The 26,480-nt window shown below is 26.8% G+C and overlaps 2 protein-coding genes across 2 annotated transcripts; one reads left to right on the top strand and one right to left on the bottom strand.

Moving 5' to 3' along the window:
* The first annotated feature begins 3,710 nt into the window (after positions 1-3,710).
* On the top strand, positions 3,711-4,774 carry LOC114177114 (oleosin 1). Its single transcript, XM_028062363.1, has one exon. The coding sequence runs from the start codon at positions 3,963-3,965 to the stop codon at positions 4,443-4,445; it is 483 nt and encodes a 160-aa protein (XP_027918164.1). The 5' UTR covers positions 3,711-3,962; the 3' UTR covers positions 4,446-4,774.
* Positions 4,775-10,108: 5,334 nt separating this feature from the next.
* Positions 10,109-10,816, bottom strand: LOC114179024. The gene has a single exon (XM_028065211.1). It carries the CDS (start codon positions 10,770-10,772, stop codon positions 10,320-10,322), a length of 453 nt encoding a protein of 150 aa, XP_027921012.1. The 5' UTR covers positions 10,773-10,816; the 3' UTR covers positions 10,109-10,319.
* Positions 10,817-26,480: the final 15,664 nt, after the last annotated feature.

The following is a 26,480-nucleotide window of genomic DNA, read 5'->3' on the forward strand; positions in this document are numbered from 1 at the left end:
GATTACCAACCATCTCATACAAGTCACATGCCAAGGTCATGTTAAACTTATCAATCACAGACCTTAAACCATTCTACTCATACCCATTCGCCCAATTCATGCTTTTAAAAGTAATTGAATCAATCCACAAGTTCAAGTAAGGAATTAAAATTCTGCAGCAATTCTCGCTTAAGCTAGACTGGTCTCGCTTAAGCTAGACTGGTCTCGCTTAAGCTAGAAATTCTCGCTTAAGCTAGACTGATCTCGCTTAAGCTAGAAATTCTCGCTTAAGCTAAAATTCCTCGCTTAAGCTAAACTGACAGCTTTTTAATGATTTCAACATGTAAAAACACAAAATCCCAAACATAAAAAAAATTTAAGAAAACACAATCACGCTGTATAAAACGTTGGCATCATATTTCATGCTTTAAAAGAGTAAACAAATCAATTATGGGAGCATACAAGGTCTCTCGCTCAAGCGAGTTTCGCTTGAGCGAGATTGAAAACAAAGAGTACTTCGAGTTCTCGCTCAAGCTAGCTCATCTCGCTCAAGCGAGAGGCCTTCGCTCAGGCGAGCACTCGAAAATAAAAGGGTGCGAGTTACTGTCATTCTCGCTTAGGTAAGAGCTCCTCGCTTAGGCGAGAGCTTCCCGTTTGGGCGAGAAACAACTCGCTTAGGCGAGCATAACAGATCTCACCTGCTCTCACGCATGCAAAGCCAAAAATCCATCCAGAAACAATACACAAATTATTTTCACACTATCAAAAGTACATCAAATTATCAAGAGCACCCAACAGAAACAAAAAGACACATTATTTATAAAAGCATGAAAAATCCTAGCTTCCCTCACCTGGATAGATGCTAGTGGAAAGCACAGGCACCTACGACAACGAACCCAACAGCTTTAGGAGCATACTCAAGAGGTGGATCAGAGAATGAGATTGAGCTTACTTGAATCTGAATGAGCTTCGAGCCCTAGCAGAGCACTGTTTGAGGGGAAAAGAGGAGTAAAATGACTGATTTTTGCAAAATGGGCAGAACATGAGAGGGTTAGGCTGGTTTAGGGGTTTTGGGATGCCTTATGGGCCAACCTTAGGCCCAACTGACTAAGAGAGGTCCTTAAATTTTAGGACAAAATTAAAGTGGGTCTTACATTACATGTTTCTAATTACATTATTAATTTCTTATAATAATAATAATAATAATATTATTATAATATTAAAGAGAAATAAATTATTTAAAATAATATTTATATTTATGAAAGTTAAAATTATAAATTTAGCGATCATTAATAAAATTTTCTACTATTAAAATAACGATCATAATTACACATATAAAAAATGTTTGACAAAAATATTTTAATCATCGTCAGAAAAAATATATAATAACAATAAAAAACTGTTACAGAATATACTTTAATTTAATAATATTTTATTATATTTTAACAAATAAAGATCATCACAAAATATATTATATTTTAATAATTAAAAACTATCACAAAATATATTACAGACAATAAAAATCACATCAAAATATATCATTTCTTTACCATTATAAACTGTCAAAAAGTACTAAGTATCTGTTTCCATAAATTTCTCAATCAGAGAAGGTCTTAAGTATTTGTTTTCATTAAATTTTTCAATCTATTTCATTATTTGATTGAATTCCCAAAATGACTAGGTCTCTGTTTTCAGCCAATTTTGCCAAACACATCTACTGTTGACAAATTACACAAAAAAGGCAATATTCCATACCAAATGTTTCTTTATGTTTTGCTCTCTTAGTATTGTATATTCAACTCTTTCTCACCTAAAATGGGAAGATAAGTTTTAAAAATACAAACCAACCAAATAATATTCTTTCAAATATTTAAATATTATAAATTATAATAGTTTAAAGAAAGATACATAACAAAGTTGGTTGCAAATTCTAATCATTAATACACCAAACTAAAATAAAAATGAAAATAAGAAATAAAACATATTAAGCTTCTTAGAGCTGGAGTTGATGATAAATGTTAAAAAAATATATATAATGATTCTACAAAATATCTTCTATAAAAAAACCTAAGATATGTGAGTCTTGAGCATAAGCTTTATAGTAAGTAGAATAAAATACTAATGGTTTCGTTGTCCTGGTTCACTCGTACCATATGTCACAACAGGATTAATAACACACTGAATATATATATATATATATATATATATATATATATATATATATATATATATATATATATATATATATATATATATATATAATCCAAAAATTTGAATAAGTATAAGTTTCACATTAAAAATACAAATGATAAAATTGAGTAATATGCAAAAGAATTTACAGATTCATTATACTTAGGAATTACTTAAGAATTGAATTGAAAATATTGTCAATTTCATGTATGAATTTGATTTGTGTCTCATTTGTAATTTTCATCATGATTCTTCCATTAGAAAAGACTTATCGATAATATTGGAGTCGATGGTCCATGTATCAAAAGTTTTGATTAAAAGTATTTTTGTTTGAAGGGAAATATTTGTCTTTTTGCTTGTTAAAAATTCAATTATAATTTTAAGTCTCATATTTAAGTATAATTTTCTATTATAATTGTAAAGAATATGTGAGATTTGAAAAGAAATTATTAGAAATCAAAATAAGTTTAAGTCTTATTAGGGATGGCAAAAATACCCGTGTCCGCAGATATCCGCGGATAAAATCCGCGACGGATAGTTACTACCCGCGGGTATTTATTACCCACGGGTAGCGGGTAACGGGTATTTTAATACCCGGTTATAAACGGGTTGGGTACGGGTATCATACTATCTGTACCCGCGGATACCCGTTACACGCAAAAAATTAAAATTAATATTTAATTTATATTTTATTAAGTTAAATTTAATTAAAATTAGAAGTAACAGTATATTTTATTATGTCAAATTTAATTATAATTATAATTATAATTATAATTTAATTTAATTTATATTTTATTTTTATAATTTTATATTAAAAAATTTATAAAATTCATATTTTTTTAAATATTTGCGGGTATCGGATATCCACGGGTACCCGCGGGTTTTAAAAATATCCGCGAGTATTTTTTAAACGGATACCCAACGGATAAACGGACGGGTAACAGGCGGATTTTTTTTTAGCGGGTCGGGTACGGGTATCATACTATCTGTGCCTGACCCGACCCGTTGCCATCCCTAAGTCTTATAGTAAGCATAATTGGTATGAATTTAAATTGAATTGAACCTTACAAATGAACTCTTTAGAATACATTTTTTAAGATAAAAATTACCCTATTTATATATTGAAAATTTACCTATTCAATTAATATAAAATTTACAACAATATATATATATATATATACTTAATTGTATATTTGATATACAATGGTATATTTTATACATTTAGTTCAGGAGATAAATTACATTTTATAGTAATTTATATAATACGAGCATATGATATGAAAACAAATAAAGTCAGCAGAGGGAAAAAAAATCTTGAACATATATATTAGTACGAATATTACATGCATATGTACTATTTTGAGGGATGTTACCTTAACTATGTCTGAAGTGGTTGAATAAAAAAATTAATTAGTTGCATATCCATATGTAGGAATTAATTAGTACATATGAGTAGGAATTAATTAGAGCATATATAAGTTGGGAATTAATTCCTTGTAATGTGTAGGAATTTAAAATTGTTTGTCATGTCATCTAAAAATGAATATAGTAGTATTAGAAAGAGGGAAGAGGGAGGAAGCGAAGATGGATGTAGGAGAAAAAGTAGAAAAGAAAAAGTCTGAATGTAATGCAGTGATCCAACACGTATCCTCTTGCATGTCACCATAATAACCCTCTCAATCTCACACCACAACTCTCCTTCATTACCTCTCTTTTCCCTCAATCACTCTTCCTTCTCTCTCTCTCACGCATCCACACACACAACACAACACAACACGTTCAAACCTTCACCCATGGCGGACCAATATCCAACCCCGGCCCAAGCCCAGGCCCAGACACCCTCCCTCTCCGCGGCGTTCCTCCAAAAGCTCCAAGACCGGGCCCCCAACTCTGCCCACCTCGGCGGCATCCTCACCCTTCTCGTAACCGCCTCCGTCTTTCTCCTCCTCGCGGGCCTCACCCTCACAGGCGCCATTCTCGGCCTCATCTTTTTCACGCCTCTCATCATCGTCTCAAGCCCCGTCTGGGTCCCAGCCACCATCATCTTGTTCGTCGTCACCGCGGGCTTCTTCTCCGTCTGTGGATTCGCGGTTTCCCTCGTCGCCGCCTTGTCCTGGATGTACCGCTACTTCAGAGGCCTCCACCCACCCGGTTCCGACCGGGTCGACTATGCCCGCAGCCGCATATACGACACCGCCAGCCACGTCAAAGACTACGCCAGAGAATACGGTGGCTATTTGCAGAGCAAGGTCAAGGATGCAGCGCCCGGCGCCTGAACCACCCACCCGATGTAACTCTGTAACTCCATTATCTTAACTTCCTGTTATTGTTATTATGATGCTGTTTGTGATATGCTTAATTATTCCCTCCACGTGTATCTTTAGCTTCGTCTGAGTCAGAATCACGTGCCACGTGTCTGTGTGTCTGCTTCGTCTGTCTCTGTCGGTTATCCCTCTCCTTATGTTTTTTTAGATTTCTCAATGCAAAATGTAGTTGTCAGTTATATAAACTTGGTTTGCTTTTTTTTTTTTTACTCATGAAAACCATGAAAAGTGAAATAATGCAGAAATGAAATGGAAGAAATGTGCATGATGACAAGTTTCTTTCCCATGGTTACCATAAAACGGCACTTCTATTCTATGTATTTCGATGAATTTATAATAATTAATTAGTTAGCTCGAGCTAATTATTATTCAATAAAAAACTTGAGAAATAGAAAGAGGAAGCAAGATAATGAAAGTGCAGAAAAATATTATTTAAAAAAGATGATATGTCGAACAAGTGCATCTAAATTTTCTCATTCCAAACTTGAATGTCAGAAAAAAAAAAAACTTGTTATAATATTATTAACTAACACAAAACACATACATCAGAGTGGAGCACATGCTCAAGTATGAGAATATCTTAGACTTAACATAAATAAATATAGTATAAAAATTTAATGTCTGATTTGATTAATTAGTTAATGTTTTTTCCTTTCTGATTTGGCATTTTAAAAAATCTGACGACTTATTAGTTTATGTACAAATCTTTTTCTGATTACAACATATCTAGGTTAATATAGTTCTAAAGCGTAAAGTTAACAAAATGTAATATGCATATAAATTTCAATAAATAAATAAACAAATCACCCCATCTGGATTCATATGTATTTTTTAAGTTTAGGCTTAGTGTAATTAAACAGGTATTTTTATATAGTCTAAGCCTAGAACTTTTTTATTAAATAAGAAAATTAAGACTTTAAATGAGTCAGGTTATATTTGATGTGGTTCATTCTCACTGATAGATATTATATTACGTAAATATAAATAGTTATCGCAATAATTACCACAACTGTCAAAATGTTTGTCTATTAACTAAAATAATTCGTAAAACAGTTTTAAGTTAGATGAAAACTCTTATAATTTATATTGAATAAAATTATTTTTATTTGATATTTTAACATAAGATTAGCTGATTTCTGGTTATAAAAATATTTTATTAGATCATACGTATGTATTATAATTTATGTATAAAATCATTATATTTAAAATTTTAACAAAATCATTGATATAATTTAAGTTTTAAAAGTACATTCTTTTAAGAAAGGTTTTTTTACTTCACGCACCTCCATATCCCCACAATTTCTCCGTGCACCACCTAAGTTTTCAAAATAACCATTTTATCTTCTACGAAAGTAACTTTCCAATTACATGTTGTGGGAACTTTCTAAAATAAATTTTTCTAAATTTTTAAAATAAGATTTCTAAAACGAGATTTTCGGAACAGAACATTCAGAATACTTTTGTATTCTGATATAAGATTTTTCAGAATATAATTTCAAAAATTAACTTTTTTTTTAAGTGTATTTAATATAATATCTTTCCAAACAAGTATTTTAAAATATCCTTCTGGGGATAATGATGAAGGTTGTTGAAGTTTTTGTCCTGATACTGTGGGGTGGTGGAAACAAAAAACGGGATTCAAATCATTCCTTAACTTAACATTCGGTCTGACTAAATAAATATGGGTTCTTTCTTTCTGCACCTCCAACGCATCTTCTACTCCTTTAAAACAAAAGTTTCAATCACAAAAATACATTTTAATCATTTAAGTCACGAACATCACACCCTAAATTTACTTTTGAATGTCGACTTGGGATGAAAATTACTTCTGAAAGTTAAAATATATAACCGAAAATTAACTCTCGGAAAGTCAAAATATATTACTGAAAGTCAACTTTCGAGAGTCAAAACATATTACCGAAAGTTGACTTCCGAAATTCAATATATATTACCCGAAATCGACTTCCAAAATTTAATATATATGTTGACTTCCACAACTCAAAATTAAATTAAAAAAAATTATTTTTCATTTTTTTTATTTAAAGTTTAATAATATTTTTGTTTTATTTATTTTTATATTTATATTTATTTTTTCAATACATTAAATAAAAATAAAATTTTATATATAGATATTGATATTTTATTTTATTTTTCAAACATATATTAAAAAATATAAAAACATAAAAAATAAATAAACTAAAAAAAACATTTAAAATTTAGAAAACATAAACTTTAAATAAAATTAAAATTTAGTTAAAACAGAATTAATATTTTTTTAATATAAAGTTTAAGTATTTTTAATTTAATTTATTTCTTAAGTATTTTTAATATAATGTATTAAAAAAATTAAAACTAAAAAATAAAATTTTAAAACAAAATTTTAAATTAAAAAATATAAACGAATATATATATATATATATATATATATATATATATATATATATATATATATATATATATATATATATATATATATATATATTAATTATAGTGAAAACACATCCATTGTGTATGTGTGTTGATAAAAACAATAAATTTTTTTTATCATTATAAAAATAAATATAAATATTTTTTAGAGTTGTACTATCGATAGTTGTTTTAAATTTAAAACAGTGAAATAAAAAGTGAATAAATTTTAGAAAACGGTTATTTTAACTGAATAAAATAATTATTTTAATTTTAAAAGTAGTTATCTAAAAGATGAAAATAAAAAAAAATGTATACAAAAAAAAAGTATAATTTTTTTTTTCCTTTTAGTACGGGATCCATTGTCCTATTAACTTGAATGCGGTGTGGAAACAGGTCAACTTAATTTATTAAAGTTATAAGCTTTAAAGGTGTTGAGACCATTTACTCCCATGAGACATGAACATTTAATTAGATGGGTTGTGTGTTTTAAATGAGTTAATTTAAATAAAATTTGGAATCTATTAAAAAAATTATATTTCACGATTAATCACTCTTTCTTTATATGTTATACTCACATAAATATTAAAAAATTATTGAATATTATTTGAATAATATTTTTGTAAATTATAATTTTAAAATACATATTTTAAAAATGAAATTCTATCTTAAAAAGAAAATTAATTAATTTATCTAAATGAAAAAATAATTTATTCTATTTAAAAGAATAGTAAAAAAATATATTTTATTTATAAATAATCTAAATATCATGTATCTTTATTGATATTTTATGTATAAAAATAACGTAAAACTTACCGGATTAAATGAGTTGATTAAGTAAAATTTGAACACATAAAAATTATCAAATTTTTATCAAAATATTCAACTATTCAATTTGAGATGAATAATAATAATAATACCTATTAACATAATGTGATACAGTTATTTTCATATTTAAAAGTGATAATGTTTATTTTTTTATAGCCGTAGTCATAAGAATAACATTATTATTATTATTATTATTATTATTATTATTATTATTATTATTAGTAGTAGTAGTCATGGGATCAAACTCACGTTTCTACCATAATTTCTTTGATTGTAAATGTGATGATGTCTTTCTATTTTTCAAAAATAATACAAAGGCTTAGCTTGTGAAAGGTAAATTTTTTCCTTGCAATTTCTTATCGATGGATCAATTCTCTCAACTCTGATATGACTTCGTACACACTGTGCATGTGTGTACGCATCTTTTAAATATGTATGATATTATATTAATAAGTGATGATAATATAATATTATTAAGTTAATATATAAAATAAAATTATATTTATTAAAAATAAAGTGAAATATATAAGAAAAGATAAAAGAATAATTATTGATAAACAGAAAAAAAAAATTAAAAATAACGGTCAATTTTTAAAATTTCAATAAATAATTATATTTTAAAGGGTAAAATTGATATTTTGAAATGTAGAGACAAAAGACACAAAAAAGACGTCCTCTTTATATATTGTTATATATTATTATTATTATTATTATTATTATTATCATTATTATTATTATTATTATTATTATTATTATTATTATTATTATTATTTATTATTATTATTATTATTATTATTCACCGAATCTAAAAGCGATATTCACAACACATACAGTAGTGTCAAAGTTTTGAACATTTGACTTATGTATTATCGCTGAATGGGTCAGACATGATTTGAAGTCAACTATCGTTTTTCATATTCATATTTATTAATGTTTATCTTTACATGCTTTTATTTTATGATTGTAGATCACGTTCACAAATTTATATGCCATTTGTCATATACGTAATTTGTTAACTACATTTTTCTTCTATGTTGTTTATCATTTTTTTATACCTTATTATATCTGCGGACTTGTATCTTTAAGATTATCAGTCAAATCTGTTACTACATTCAATAAACATAATTATAATCAAATGACTCTTTTAAATATTTCATACGAGAAAAAAAATGAACAGAACAATAGATATTACTCTGAATTAATGAATAAAAATAGTTTTCTTTTGCAACAATGAAAACACTAGCTAAAAATCTGTACAGACCAATCGACAAAACTATAACAATTAGTTGCTTTTAGACACATATAAAAAGGTGAAATTCATTAATCAGGGATGATACAATTAATAAAATAGAAAATTAGTCAATTAATATTAAATCATACATTTATGTAACAATTGAATGGAGTAATAACTATTGGTCTAAGAAAATAAATGAATTAATTAAAAACAGAGATTTCACAGAATAAAAGAAAACTAACAATTTAGAAGATTCAAATATGGAATGGATATATTAATTAGAACAGTTGAATAGATACATAATATGAATAAATAAAAAAAGAATAAAGGCATAACAATTATTAACAATTAATGAAAACATAAAACTAATAAATTATACAATATAATGTTTTTAATCCATATAAATTGTATACTATTACTTTGTTAGCTATCTTTATTTTGTTTCCATATAAGGACATTATTGAATGACATAATGGGTAGTACTTGTACCCGACCAAACACCAATTTGACAAATCTTCCATTTCTCTTACTGAATCTTTAAATATCACTTCATGCCATTGTCACTGTGATCAAACCAAATTCGGATTAGACTTAATCAAATACACTGTTGCATTTTTTTTATGCATATCTTACTCGCAAGGGAATCACCAAATCTATAATTAAATAAAACCGTCTTCTCTGATCCATTCATTTTCTTAAACTTATGTTTCATTATATTATCTCTATTTTATTTTTCAAATAAACACTTAATAATTGTTTGTAATTCCTCTTCCATCCTTGTCAAATATAAAGTTCATACAAAAATTCTCTGTTTGTTTTTTACCCATCATCATCTCATAAGCTGCGCCGTTTCTCCAAATTGTATTTTTCGCTCCCTTTGTTAATTAAACTATTTTTTAATCAACAATGACTATATATAACATTGAGAATTTGATCATTCTCTAAAATTAGAGGACTAAAATCGAGGATAAAATTCAGAGGAGATGAATATATATACTATAATTTAACTTGTTTTTTTTTTTAAATATACGAACTTTAGGCACAAAGTAAACAGATATTTTGTAAAAAAGATAGGCAGAGACTAATTCTTTTTAAATTTAGAAATATTTTCAATTTTAAATAAAATCTGTTGAGTACTAAGTGAAGCTTGATGGTAAAATGAAACCTAAGAAGTTGTAATTTCATATCTCACACGATTAAGCAGAAGGAGGCTGCGTGCAAAAACCCTGTACAAATGTTTTCACCAACCAAAACAAAGCAACCACCTACGACTACAACGCTAGCAAAACAAACAGTGATGTGAAAATTAAAAATCTAAAATAAGAGCGACGCGCCGCGTGGTGGCGATGAAGGAAAATTCAGCGGGTACGTTGCGGGGTGAGGCGCGTGAGGTAACCGGGCAAGGGGCTGGCGCGTGGCGACCTGAGCGGGATTTCGCTGAGCTGTTTCCCGTTTCCGTCGTAGTAAATAACGCCGGAGAAATCTAACGGCTCGCACTTGCCACCCATGAGAATCTCCTTCTGCCAAACGCCGCCGTTTCCCCACCCTCCGTCGTTCTCTTCCTCCATGCTGCTTTGCTTGTTGTTACACTTCTTGTGGTTGTGAAAAAGCGCTTTGTTGCTTATGTTGCTGAGAAGCTTCTTAGGCTTCGATTTCTGCGACTTTGGATCCATTTTCCAATCATCGTCCTTGTTCTGCTTGGGCTTGCGGCCGCCGCGCTTCGTCAACAGCGCTAGGATCGCTGAGATGGCTACGATGAAGCCGTGGTTTTGGCGCTTCGGCGAGTTCGAGGTAGCAGCTTCCTCAACCATGGCGTTTTTGTTTCTCTTACACTCATTGTTTGAGTGAGGATTGGTTGTGTTATATATAGGTGTCTGAGTGCAAGTGGAATTCGAACCACGAGAGAGTCCATCATTGTTTGAGTTGACTCGCTCTCTCTTTTCTTATTCCTATTAAATTACTATTACTCAGGGGATTTTGTTAAACACTATTCTTTTTCTTAACTTTTTTTTTTATATCGTAAGAATAAATAAATAAACAAATATATGCACTATCTTATCCATCAGGTTTTTAGATTTTTTTTTCAGGTTTTGAATGAAAAGATATATTAGATGTTCGAGAAATGGTAATTAATGTTATAAAAAATAAAAATAAAAATGTAAATACTTTATTGATTTGTTTGATGAATAATGATCTCAATTTTTTTTTGTAGATATATTTTAAAATACTGCATGATGCACAATGCACGCCATTCTTAGGATTTCGTCTGCTAATTACATGACAATGACATATGTAGGTTTCTTATTACCAAATGTGGTTTGTTTTGGGTAAACAAGAAATGAATTTGAAGACGTATTTAAGAACAAATTGATAAATATTTGGACTTTTTTTAAAGGAATAAATGTTTGGACTTTTGAGTTAGTTTTAATTTTTTTTATTGATGAATTTTTTTAGTTAATGAATAATTAATTAGTTTTTTTAACCAACACTAATTAGTTACCTTTCTTTGAAAAGTAAATAATAAATTACTTTGAATTAATCAATAATTAAATTGTTATGGTATTTTAAAGATAAGACTGTCATGTTAGCAAGTTTTATAGTTTTCTTTATTTGAACAATTACATATGTTTGCAACCCAGTTTGATATTATTATTTTAATAGTCATTTTTAGAAAATATAAAGAAAAATGATTCGCGTTTATTAAACATTTTCAAGAATTTGTAAACTTTTTTTAATAGAAATTATTAAACATTTTATGATTAAAATTTGTCAAGTAGAATAAAATATGTTATGAATCTTTTTATATGATTGATATTATTATATAAATAGTTTTAATTTTATCGCATGTATAAATACATCATATAATATACAATTAAATATTGTGATACAGATTTATCATTTTACAAATATAAATATATTTTAAATAAAATAAGAGAAAATTGTAAAATAATATCAAATACATATTATACATACATATATATATATATATATATATATATATATATATATATATATATAATTAGTTGTTAATTAACATTGAATATATAACATTATATTTAAATGTAATAAATTATTTATTTATTTCTGTTTTCCATTTTTATTCAAACTATTTATTTGATCTAGAAAAGCTAAAAATCAATTTTGACTGATTTGTTTATACTTTGGAATGATTTTAGTTATTTTTTGAATTATTCGATTTTCAACACTATAATTAAGATATATTTTTTTCTTAATGAATTAATTTACTAAATATCGTAACTATAACCTGATTACAATGTCATCTCATCTCATGTATCTATTTTACTTAATTTCATCATTACTATATATATATATATATATATATATATATATATATATATATATATATATATATATATATATATAGATAGATAGATAGATATATGCACACGTTTGATATATTTATATTTTTATCGGAAGTTACTTACAATTAATTTAAATATTTAGATAGATTAAATCGACCCCGTTTAATTTGTTTAAATTTACGTTAATTTAAAATTAATATATAGTTAAATAGGGTTGGTAGTGGTGGTATCATTTAAGTTTACAGGTTTTTGTTTCTGTTTGTTCACTTTTACTTTTACGCTGTGAATTAGTCAAACCTATTTTCTTAAGTTTTTATAAAATAGGACAATTAATCCAATTTCAAAACATATATATAAAAAAAACATTATTAGTCATTTGATCACTATAACCGCAAAAAGTTTTTTTTTTTCAATTCGAAAACATTTTTTAGTTTTTATACATATTATTTTTAAATTTTTTATGTATTATTTTAATATACAAAAAATATAGTGTTTTCAAGTATAAAAGTAAGTTATAGCAAAAAATTGAGTAAACAACAAAATATTTTATGAAAGTATGAATTGATGATAGGCTAGTAAGTGAAATACAGAAAAGAAAGAAAATTATTGAAAGTGCATCTCATTGTGTAAGCTAATATTTTCTTGTCTTTCATTAGTAACTTTATTTACTCTTTATAAAGATAAAAATTTCGGTCTCTTTTTTTTAGGTGAGCTTATGTCAGCTTTAGGGGATTTTATTTTAGAGATATAATATCAATGATACCTGAATTTAATCACATAAGGCATTAACATCATTCTCAACCCAAAATCTTAAGATAATGAGTTTATGGATCTTTATCTTTGTATAATACTCTACTTTCTCATTTTTAGCCAATATAAAATTTAGACTCACACTTAAATTTTTGACACCTTCTATTATGTCTATGTAACGTATACCAAATTAAAAAGTTTAGAAACCAAATGAAAATTGAAAAAAAGAAATAGAGCATAATTTCTTACTATAATCATCGGACATGATTCTTAAAATACTTATTTACAGTATATAATTGACATCTAAAAACAAAATGAAAATGTTAATTATTAAAAGCAAGTTTGTTAGTGAATCCAAAACTGAGATTATGATTTGGCCATGTCAGCATCGAAGCCATTCAGTGTGCGAAAGTTAAAACAAGTTGTGGAATCAACGGGGAGGTGGAAACAAGTTGCTCACTGAAGCAGGATGGTTGACTTTAGACTTTTTAAAATTTTATATTAGACAATTAAATTTTAACTTTCTTATAAATTTTAATTATTTTTTTGGTTTTTGGGAACTAAAACTTTTATTGAGTGTATGAGCATGTATTAATATTATTTTATGTAAAGTAAAGAAATTGAAATTTGATTTGGTATTAGAGGATGATGAGATAAAGTGAAGAGTCTTAGGTATTGATTGGTAGGTTAGCTTCCAATTGCAAGGAATATTAGATGAGTTATTGATTTGGTCAAAGAGAAGTGTGTTGTTTGTTCCACTAGAATCCCACCATCCCTGTCATCGTCATGCATGGTTCAACTTTTGCCAAATCAATTACTAATAAATAATATTTAAATGAAGAAGAAAGTAAACCCTTTTGCATACGCAAGTTTAATTGGGTCCATGGACTCCGACCTACCCTTTTAATGATTCCAAAGGAGCATTTGTAGGGATCATTTGAATTCAGCATCATGTCATAATCATTCATCAACACCTCTCTCCTTCTTCACATGTTGCCTTCCTTATGTACACACAACATGGTCAACGAATCATAGGATAAATAAATTACTATTTGCGGCTCAAACATTAAATCATAATCGCATTAGTTTTATTTTTATTTTTTGATATTGGATATAATGTCGATTGAGTCAATAAGTTCAAATAGAAATTGGAGGGACTCATGATTCAACTAGTTATCATCAATATAGAAACTTTTATTGAGAACGCAAAGTTTTGGAAGGGAGACTTATCAATTAGAGATACTAATGAAAGAGGCATCCCAAGAACCTTTAATATGGAATGTTACCAATTTTTATTTTAGTATATTTGATAATATTTTGTTTATATCCATGTATGTATTATTTTACTTACAAAGTTTTTGTGAAAGGATTTCAATGAGACATGTACAAATGGGAAATTACAACATCAACTTACAAGCTACAAGAGTTTCAACTTACAAACTACAAAAGTCGATTATGAATTGTCCGATAAAAACAAAGATGAACAAGTAACATCATATTAGTAAAAAGATTATTGAGTATCAACCTAAAGGAGAAAAATGATTAAGTATCATTCTAAATGGTGATTAAAAATCATGTGATCAACAACAAGATGACCAAATATCATCCTAAAGCGGAAAGATCCATCTAATCAGAAAAAAAAAAAGATGATAAAATATCATTAGGAAGAAGACGAACTACACTTCTACTACACCACATTGATCATCTTACTAAGAATTGGAGAATGAAGCATATAAATGCAATAATTCAATCTAATGATGAGCCAAACATTTTAGTTGGTGGCCTTAATTCGCTTGATGAACAAATTGTTCTTGTTCTAGTTGATCCAATATGGCTCTTGGGTAATTCACCTAAAAAATTTTAGTTTACGATGCTAAGGCTAAGGGGGTTGGCTAAGGAGATTGTGTGGTGTTATGTCTAATGTCGATTGGGTCAATAAACCTAGATTGGGTCAATGATAAGTAAAATGTCGATTAGATTATAATCAGTAGGGTGGTTATACATATAAGATAAATGACTAAATAATAGAAGAGATACATTAATATTGTTCTTTTGGGTGAATTTACTATTCACAAGAAATGGGAAACAATGACTAGGGAGTGAGTAGCATATTCTTTTAGAGCTAATACAAGGTGATGGGACAAGATGATTAGGGAGATTCACTGAAAATTCAATCCCACTATCCATAGTGAGATTAGAGGGTGATACAATTGGATTTACCAAATTACCCCTTCATTATTTAATTTTTGATGCATGTGGTTTAGTTGTTAAAATCAATATAGGTGGTTTCAATCCACTTTTTTAATTCTATGTTAACTGTAACAATAATTTATTATGGTTATAATAAAAATTTATTAATTCAAAATTACTATTAAAAAGAAAAAAAAGTTTCCATGTACATAATTTATTTTTCACCTTATATATTAAATTTATTTTCATACAAAATATATTATATTATTCATTTTTTTATAAATATTTTTTTTATATTTTCAATCACTCAATAAAATTTATAAAATAATTTCAAATTATTTATATATAATTTTATATTATGTATAACAATAGGTACATTTTGATAATCTACTTTTTTTATTAATTTTTTTTTAATATGTCACATAAGTCAATTCATACACAAACTTTACTCTCTAAAATATCTCTGAATCCCTTAAAAGAAACAACACCAACTTCACCTATAATCCTTCCAATTTCTTCCTCTCCCTCCGATCCTTCATCTCAAAAAAACATAGCATAAAAGTATTTTATTGTAATAAATGAGGAGTTTTTGGAATACTAGATATGATAAGAATTTAGAGGGTCGGAATATAGGAAAATGAAAGAGACTCTTGAAAATGACAAAAAGAAAGATCATACTTTGAATGTTTTAAATGATTAAATTTTTTACCTTTTGGCTAGAACAATTTTGAATTAATTACTTAACTTTATCTAATCATATTTAATCTTTTAAGGTGTATTCCTTTCATGGATTTACTCTTTTTGAGATAATGAGTAAGAATTTAATGTATGTTTCTTTCGAGCAATGGGTAAATGAGGAAAAGTATTTAAGGCAAATCTATATTGAGATGATTCAAATGGATGAAAAATATAATTACCAAATTAGTCATTGACTTTTTATGAAATTTACAGTCATTTATATATGATAAATAATAATCATAATAACAAAAATAATAAATATATGATAAATAATAATCATAATAACAAAAAAAATAATAATTTAATAATAGTGAAGTATAAAGCATTTAAGAATAATATTAATGTAGAAATAATACAACAAATAAATAAAATACTAATAAAAGTTATAATGATAAAATAATTAATTAATAATACTATTATTTTATAATTTAACATTTAATTAAAACTCTTTGTAACCAATCAAATTTTATTTTATATTTTAAAGTAATTACACCTATAAGTTTTTTTTATATAAACAAATCATCCAAGTTTTATTTTAAAATAATTTTAACTAATTACATTTCATTTTCTAATAGTTTTAAGCATAAGAGAAAATATGTAGTCTTAACCCTTAATTTATTAAAACATTTTTTTATTTGTCCCACCAATTAAATTATTCACAAATGTTTTCTTCAAATATCTTCTCTTTCACTTTTAAATTCCTTAAAACAAACAACTTCAATTTATTCTCTATTCTCCCTCATATCTATTTGGTTGATCTCCCTCAAATCAACTCCCTAAAGGAAATACAACCTTACACTTGTATGAATCATTATACAATACCACTCATTCTTAAAGTTCTATTTTTACACTAACTTTATTAATGTTATATATTCTTAAGAAATGAACTTTTAAGTTTTCTCAATCTTACAAAATTCAATTGTAAGGTAAAGTTTGCACCAACTTATATATTATAATTTTTTCTTATATATAATCGATTAAAATGTTCAACACATTTCTCTTGTGTCGAAACATATATATCTTGAGCGTGAGACTAAATATTAAAGGGTGGTATGATAGTGGCCCAATAGTAAGTAACATGATAGACCTAACAAACGGCAAATATTGTTATGATAATCTTGGAATGAGTCGTATAACATATCAAGAGGTGAGTTTTAAGTCTAATTCAACTTTACAAATTCGACTTTTAAAACAATATTTGTATTCACTTGTATATGATAAATTCATCTTATTTATAATCGATGGAACATAAATTTTAAAATAATAGTATTTAAATGTTATTTTAAAATTTTAATTGGCATAATATTTTTATACTATTTTTGAAAATTACATATGAAAATTCAAATAATAATGATAAGAAAGAATAAGACTAAAACAAGAAGATAAAAAACAAACCAAGATTATGACTTCACTCATAATAATGGTAGTTATGTTGTTTTGGGTATGTGTATTGTCAATGTTATTATATATCTAATTTGCCATCTTTCAAATTTCTAATCTCAAAAAATGTCGCGTACTTAAATAACCTGATTCATGCTTCATCATTTTTAGTATGTTAAATAACTTGATTAACCCTTCATTCGATTGTTATATGATCATTGGACCTTTTGTCTATTTCTTACTTTGTTTCTTTGCATGGAAAAAATTACTTATTATCCAAGGTCAAAGCTGGTCGCATATGTCCCTATTATAAACCAATAAAAAATTGAAAAGCTAAAAAGAGAAATACATTCTTAGTATAAATATAGGAATTAACTTAATGTAAATAGAATGAGTTATTTAATATTAGAAAATCGAAATCTTATTATCACAGTTTTACGACAACTAAATGAAACTAAAACGTGTAAGTTGCATGTTTGTTTAAATATTAGAAAAAAGTTAGAAGACAGGTGGCGATAACAACAATTTTTCTAATGTAGATGGCAGTAGAATGATTTATTATATAAATTTGTACAAAATATTTTTGTTGTGAATAGGCCGAAAGAACTTAGTGTTCATTTTATATATATATATATATATATATATATATATATATATATATATATATATATATATATATATATATATAAAATATGATGTAATTGTATATTTGAAATCTGCATTATTTCATTATTTTGTTATGAAAGATTTAGGTATAGTGCATTATTTTTTGGGGTTGAGGTTGTTTCTTTTGTCAAAGATTATCTTTTGTTACAGTCCAACTATTGTTGACCTATTTAAACGTGTTTAACTTATTGATAATAAGAGTGTTGATACTTCTCTTGAGATGAGTGTACAATATTTCCTATCAGATGATGTTCATTTGATTGGTTTTACTTTATATCGAACTATTGTTGGGAGTCTGGTTTATTTTAGTGTAATTCGTCCAAATATTGCATATGTTGTTCATATCTTCATATTCTCAGGTATCTTTGGGGCACTTAGTTTCAATCTTTTATTTTTCTTTTACGTCGTCTTTAGACTTGCGTGTCTATTATGATGCATATTGGAATGGTGATCCTAATGATCAGAAATCCACTACTAGGTGGTGTATTTTTTCTTGGTAATTCACTTGTACCTTGTAAGAGTAATAAACAAGATGTTAAATTTGGATCGTCCACAAAAACTTAGTATCGCATCATGACTTTGACTACCTATGAGATTATTTGGCTGCATTGGTTACTATTTGTTCCTTCGGGTCTACGAATTGCATATATGTGGTGACGAAACTTGGACAAAAGAAGTTTAGGGGTGCCAAATTAGATTTTTATATATAAATTATTTTTTCTAATTAAATAAAATGACTTGAAATTCTTTCTAATTTATTGAATTAATGTAACCTGCGCATTCTAATTTCTACTCCAATTCAAGGTTATTCAATTAATTCATTATATACAACAAAATTTGTAGTGCAACCCAAGATACATCCATAACATTTTACAAATCTTACCATATGCAACGAAAAAATAAAAAATTTCTAAATTTCATAATTTAGGTTATACTAATTTTGGGAAAAATATAATTAGAGTTTGTGCCAATTTCATAAAAGAATCCCTACAATCATAATTAGGCATACTAGATTGGAAAAAACTTAATTTGAGAAAACATCGTAATAAGAGAATCATAAACACACTCATAATGAGATACTAACCTCGATTCATGAGAAATATTGTGTTTTTTCAATCTTTTGTTTCCTAATCTATCTCTTTACCTTTTTTCTACTCTCATTACTTCTTAATGATTTATTGTAAAAGAACCCTATCTTGTGACAAAATCGTACTAAGTTTTATTAACCAATGTCCATCAAGTTGGTTTTTATTTTATTTTTTAAACAATAAATATATATATATATATATATATATATATTAATATATAAATAAAATAAGTGATATAATAAATGTTTTTATTAAATTTAATATAAATAAAATCATAATATATAATATAATTTTAAAATATATATAACATATATAAAAAAAAAAATTTTTTTTGGGAGAGCCACGACTCCCTCTGTCACAACAATGGTTCGCCATTGCATATAAGCTGCACTCCATTTCAAGTTTTCATTTTTTTACTTGACAAATTCTCAATGCATCTAATTGTAACATTGTTAGTTTGAGAGGTGTTAGCATAGATTCATATTTTAGGTTCATTTACTTGTGACTTCAAGATTTGTGTGTTATAACACATCTTTTGTAACATTTTCTAGACAAACAATAATATACAATTTGTCCCTTCATATATTTTTTTGTTTTACAAGATTAATGTCTAAAATCTGAATGGTATTTAAAAATAAATAAATAAATGTAAGTGAAAAGAAAAAAAATAAAAAAGAAGTTAGAAAATGATATATAATTCTGTAAACTGTTTGATAAGAAAGGAAATAAAAAAATAAAAAAGTTTTTTTTCTTTATGTTTGATTTTGAAATAAAGTCAAAGGAAAAAAATCAATATAAAATAGCATTAAAGAAAACTATAACTAAGTATGAAATCAATGTACACGTAAAGGATTTTTTGTCTTATAAAAATAACATTTTCCCTTTTTACATTTCATTTATTTTTTTCGTCTCCCTTTTAATAAATAAATGAGGAACTGATTTTTTTAATTGACTTTTTTTATAATATGTATAATTTATTTATGTTTTGAGAAATATAATTCTTATTATGAATTTGATGTGATATCTCATATTTTATATTATATTATTATTTTTTATTAATAATTTTTTACATGATGACAAGTAATCGATGAATTTTATAATGACACGATAATTAAGATGTCAAACTTCATAACAATATATAACATGATTTTATTTGAATTTTTTTTCTCCTCTTTCTCATTCCATTCATCCACAAAATCTAAACTCTAGTCACGCTTTTCTATTGGTTTTCTATGCTCTGTTTATTTCACTCATCTCCTCTAGTATTACTAAACTTCGCATGCAGCATTATTAAGTGATGTTCATAACTATTTAACGTGATAATGCAAAAGGATAAAAGTTAGAATAAATTTGCATTGGAAGTCCTGTTCCACCATGTATCTTTGAAAACCCTAATAAGTAGTTTGTAAAAAGAGATTATGATACAGTGTTACTTTTATGGATAACTTAGTTATTGTATTGGAAAAATACGATCACAATCAAATGTTTTTTTATTTTTTTAAATTGACATGTAGTAGGTAGTTGTCTTTTATATTTAATAAAATTCTCCTCACGTTAATGAAGAATTTGTTATCTTTGGAATTTATTTGTTCCATTAAAATTCTACTTCGGAATGGCCAATATGAATGATAAAAAAAAAACAAACTGAAGGAAAAAGAAAATTTGAGGGTGCAAAAAGCAACTCCGACTTAGTATTAGTTATGGACTTGAATATTTTTATACCCAGCTCTCAAAACTCAGTTAAGCCCATATTTTTAACCCAATAAGATAGTTGAGTCGGAGCCATTTCTTTCTGCACCCCATAGTTTCATGTGCATCTCGTGAGAATGGTTAAGAGACCAAACTTCGAACCACTGTCATTATCGCTCCCTTGCCTTCACCACCCACTTTTAATTATTCTTCCTTTATCGTCACTGTCACGTCAGCCTTATTTATTTGTGTGTTATGTTTTGGATGAACTTAAGGAAGAAAACATGTTGAAGTGTATAATTCAAAAATTATTTTTTTACATAAAAAAAAACTTGTATATTGTGTAATATGCAAGACACTTTTGGATTCTTGATTAAGAAGTAAAATAATGATTTTTAAATTGTGCAAAATATAGAATACAATTTCAAATTACATAATTTGAAAGTTTTTTTGCTATAAAAATTTATTTTTGAACAATACAATCCAAAATTATTATTCTTCATAAAAAAACTTCTAGATTTTATAATCCATAAGTTTTTTTCATACAAAAAGTTAATTTTTAGATTATAAAGTCTAGAAGTCAAAAGTACGTAGAAACATTGAATAATAATTTTTTTTGAATTATCTAACTTAGAAAAAGAAAATATTTTAAAAAAATATCTTCGGAATTGTAAAATCAAAAGTTATCTGTTCTAAGAACAAAGTGAAAAATTATATATTTATGGAGTGTACAAGGAAAATACCTGGTGCAGTGTACAAGGAAAATACCTGGTGCAAAAAGACATCTCCTTAAGAAAATTCCCATTTTACCCTTTTGAATTATATAATCCATAAGTTAAAAATAGCTTTCAATTTTTAGAAACTATTTCTGACTTCTAATTATACAATTCAAAAAAGATAAAATGTAAAGTTTTTTATATGAAGGGGGAAGAAAACATACGGAGGGGCAATAAGAAATTGCCTCCTATCATTATATTATTTCATGAGGCTTATTGTTGTTCTTTGTAGGACTGGCCACGGGCCCGTTTTGACGCGATCTATTTTTGGTCCATTATAAATGGATCGGGTCAGACTGATCCGTAAATGAAAATTAGATTCGTTTATTCAATTTAGTTTGTGAATTGGCGGGCTAGCCTGCATACCAGTTTTGACTATTTTATAGAAAAAAATTGGAGGTCTAAAAATTGTTGTCTTATTCTTTATCAAATCATTTTTTTTCATCAATTATTTGTGTTAACAATGTTGATTTTAATTAATGTAATGACAAAATCTGATATAGTAATACAGATAGACCTACATGCTTTTACATATGGAAATGTTTATCGCAAAAATAAAAAAAATGAAAATAGTTTTACCCAATATTTAGTGTAGGAAAAATATTAGAATCATTTAATAAATATGTAAAATTTAAGAAGATTCATACCTGCAAAAACAAAAAACAAAACAAAACAAAACTTTTGTTATGATTGTTGGTTAGTGTAGATAAAATACTAAAAAACTTATACTTGATCTGAATGTTGTAGTTGTGTACATATATAACTCAAAATGAAATTTATTCCTAGATTTAATTGGCGTAAATGAATATTTATGACATTTTTTGCACTTTAGCAGATGGTGTTTTTTCTCACCTTGAACCACATGTTGTATATGTACTTTTTTCAAAACTTAGATGGCCTGCGGGTTGGTCCGTTTTGACCCGTGGATTGGCCGGTCGGGTTAACAAGCTAGATTGATACGGATTGACGGATTCTATTTCTTAACCCGACCCAGTTTTTTTGCGAACCAACGGACCGATCTGTCGGATCTGGCCCGTTTTGACAATCCTAATTCTTTGTTGACTAAAGATTGCCACTGTTTGAGGTTTCTTCAAACCTTTTGGATTTAACTAATTGCACCACATATGAACATATTTATTTGGAAATATTAGATATGTAATATGTATTTTTATGATAACTTAATTTTGAAAAAAATTCTTATCACGTTCCAAATTAATTTGCTGAAAAAGATTCACAAACCAGGTTAAAACTTTAATTTTTTTAAGTGAATTCCATTCTAAAAGGGCATTTAAGCGCTATTTTGAATTTTTAATTTTAAAATGTGTCCAACACTCTCCGTAAATAATTACTGAAAGAGGAAATATAATACAATTTTATATTAAAACCCATAAAACATTACGTATTTGTTTTATGTCACGTATTAATTCATGGACTTGAGATGTTATCCAACATTTAATGAGTTCGTGCATGAGTTTCTGTGTAGTCCAACTGTGTTACTCTTTGACGTTTTTCAAAGTGATTTTTAAAATTCAAGACAATTTGAACTGTTTTTTTATTTTTATTTAATTTTTAACTACTTGATATATTGTGATATTTAAATAAAGATTAAAAATTATTTTATAAATGTTTTATTGAAAATAACTTATTTATTTACTGATTTTTTAAAAAAAGCTTAAATGATACTTAAAAAAAAATTAAATGAGTATGATCAATAAAGCCTTTTGTAAATAAATGCAAGATACATTTCACTTATTTATAAACTTCCTTTACATTTGTTAACAACAGTATTAACAATGTAAGAATCTTTACATTAATGGTGTCTGAAAAAAACAATCATTCTCGTATGTGTTCAAATTATTTGAACAGCAATAACTAAAACTAACGCCTGTTTACATAATCTGAATTAAAACGTGATGTAACACTCTAGAAATTAAAATAAATAAATATTCACATTTTTTTAATTTATACGTATAAAATCATATCTCACTAGTAATAAGTAAAAATGATAGATTAAAATACTAAAAATAACATAATTACCTATAAGTTTATGAAATCTCACACATAAAAGTGTATAATTTATCTTATAAATATAAAGTGTTATTCACCCAATAGTTACTTTTATTGGATTCTAGAAGTGGAGTCGTTATTGTAATTTACCAAAGGTTACACAGAGAATAAGTTATTATAATAACGTGAAAAAATAAGGAAAACGGGAAACACCTCAACTTTAGGGATGTAACTAATGAATTAGTTACCTACATCAATCTTAAATAGAGAGAAAATGTATAAAAATAAATAAAAATCAACTAATACCACTAACTGTAATGACTAGATGTATAAATTTACCTTAAAGTTCTATATAAATCAATATTACTTACTAAAACCATTAGATTTTAAGAACATTGATGGTGAAGATGAAAAACAACACTCTTTAAATTACTAAAAAAGAATAACTTAATTATTCTCTGTACATAATTATATCTTTTTAAGATAATTGATCTAGTAATTGAACATATTATTAAATATTTTATGTATTTATTAGAGATGTGAAAATGAGTTTCAACCCGTAAGCCAAACCGGCTCACTATGAGTTTAAGTTGGGTTGGATTTAGAAAACTTTAGTTTTTTCAAAAGTGGGTTGAACTCAACCCAGCTCAATTAACCCACGGGTTCGAGTCGAGTTGAAAGTGGGTTGACTCTTTAAACCCACCAATATTTTTTTACATTTTTTATTTTTTATTTTTTTTAATAGTTATTTACTACTCCTAATTTTATAAGTTTACAAATTCATATTTTTAAATGCTAGAATGTTGTTCAATAATATTTGAATAGTTTGAATGTTTAATTAATTTGATTGACAAGTTATATACGTTGATATTTTAATCTCTAACAATAATTTTTATAATAAATTACTCAAGCAATCGTCTTATAAACAATTTTTTTAAAGTAGCATGACAAAAATGTGTAGTTCTTTTATTTATATTTTGTTGATATAAATAAAATATGTAATATTTTGTTGATATATTAATATGACAGAAAATATGTAATATTAGTATGTTTTCTTGAACTTTATGAACATTTGTTTTGGAAATAATTCATCATATATTAGTGGTGAGTATAGTTAAGACATTGATTAGTGATTTTATTGTGATTATCATCTCATGAGTTGCTTAAAAAATTATTTAAATATTTGAATACTTAAAAATAAATAAATAAATATTTTTTTATTGAATTGGTGAGTCAACCTACTTAACCCATATCAATCCGTGATGGGTTGAGTTAGGTTACAAAATTTCCAACTCACTATAAAGTGAGCCGGATTAAGTTCTCTCATTTTCAAAGCAGATCGTGGTGGTGAGTCAGATTAGCTTACTTTGACATGTCTGGTATTTATTCCTCCATTCAATTATTATTTTTATAATACATTAAATAATTGAAAAAGATAAAATTGGTAATTATTTGTGTTACATGTTTACGTGTTGACTTGGGCCTATAAGTATGCTTAATTTTTTTAACTATATAACTTAAAACTAGTCCAATTAATCTATGAAAATGGGTTAGCTCAACATCTAAAGCTTCAAGACACGAGGCACAGTAAAGTGATAGTAATAAAATCATAAAAACATTAAGAAAAAATATATCAAAACCCAAAAGTGGAGTCTCCATTCTTGGAGGGTCAAATGCATATTTTGAATCCCAACTCTCTCAACTTTTGACGTTACTTTTTTACAAGACAAAAAATTGATGTTATTGGTGATTAAGTTATATTTTATTTCATATCATTTATTTATGTGTAAAACAAGAATCGTACATTGCGAGAAGAAGAAAAGTTTATCACACTAATTTGCATAAAAATTATATATTAAAACTTTGTTTAATTTGAATATATTATTTGAAGTAACAAAATTTGAAAGGGTTTTGAGAGGGTGAATGAAAAAAAAGAAAGGAGAGAGGTCCCCAGGCACAATAAGAGCACAATAATACCACAATTAACCACTCCACCAAACAGACCAAAAAGAGGCCTAATTTCACTGTCCTTCCAATCGCTCAACCATTCAGCTTTAAAGCTCACATGGAAATTGTGGGGATCAAAATGAAGTGGTTAAACTTCTTCAATCTAATACCCACCCAGTTGAAATTAGAAAGAGCAAAATAAAATACTATAGAAAATGATGGAATGTGACATTGAGCCCTAAAAACTGTGAATTTTATGGTAAAATGACTATCATGTATAAGAACTTTAAAGTCAACCCTTTTCTAACATCCCTGCACGATCACATGTATTTTTTTTTTCAAACACCCTTATTATCATAACTAACACCAATATTAAAATGCATTTCTTTTCCGATACATTGTAAATTTCTTCTTCCTTGATGTGCCGTGCCGTCGCAACCACTACCAATGAATATGAATATAGTATTTTTTTATTTCTTCTATCAATATCGCATAATATTTAAGCATCTCGATATCGATGTATCTAGTATGCTGCTTTAGGACATCAAAACCTAACTATATAGTTCCAAAATTAATGCTTCTCGTTGGATCAATCATGGCGCAAATTCTAAATTAAAAACATGAACAGATCAGAGAAGTATACATTTATATATGAATGATATATATATAATAATATTCATCGCACACATGTACACAAAAAGATATAATATAAATAATAACGAGTTTATGAAGAGCGGAAAATATGTATATATAACAATTTTTTTTTTACCCGAACTAGACAAATTCTCCTTTATGAATACATAAAAATTACAATATATATGACGGTGAAGAATAAAAAGAAAAAAAAAAAATATGTGAACCTCGTTAATGGTGCAATGGGTTTGGACCGGTTGGAACGAGGCGTTTCTCAACACCGTAACGCGGATCAATCTCGGGTTGGTTTGCGTCGGGCATGTGAGTCCGGT

Source organism: Vigna unguiculata, chromosome 3 (assembly GCF_004118075.2).
Source record: "Vigna unguiculata cultivar IT97K-499-35 chromosome 3, ASM411807v1, whole genome shotgun sequence".
Taxonomy (NCBI): Eukaryota; Viridiplantae; Streptophyta; class Magnoliopsida; order Fabales; family Fabaceae; genus Vigna; species Vigna unguiculata.

Bases quoted from the DNA above. Each gene is read 5' to 3' on its own strand.
- LOC114177114 (XM_028062363.1), top strand. From the start codon at position 3,963: ATGGCGGACCAATATCCAACCCCGGCCCAAGCCCAGGCCCAGACACCC.
- LOC114179024 (XM_028065211.1), bottom strand. From the start codon at position 10,772: ATGGTTGAGGAAGCTGCTACCTCGAACTCGCCGAAGCGCCAAAACCAC.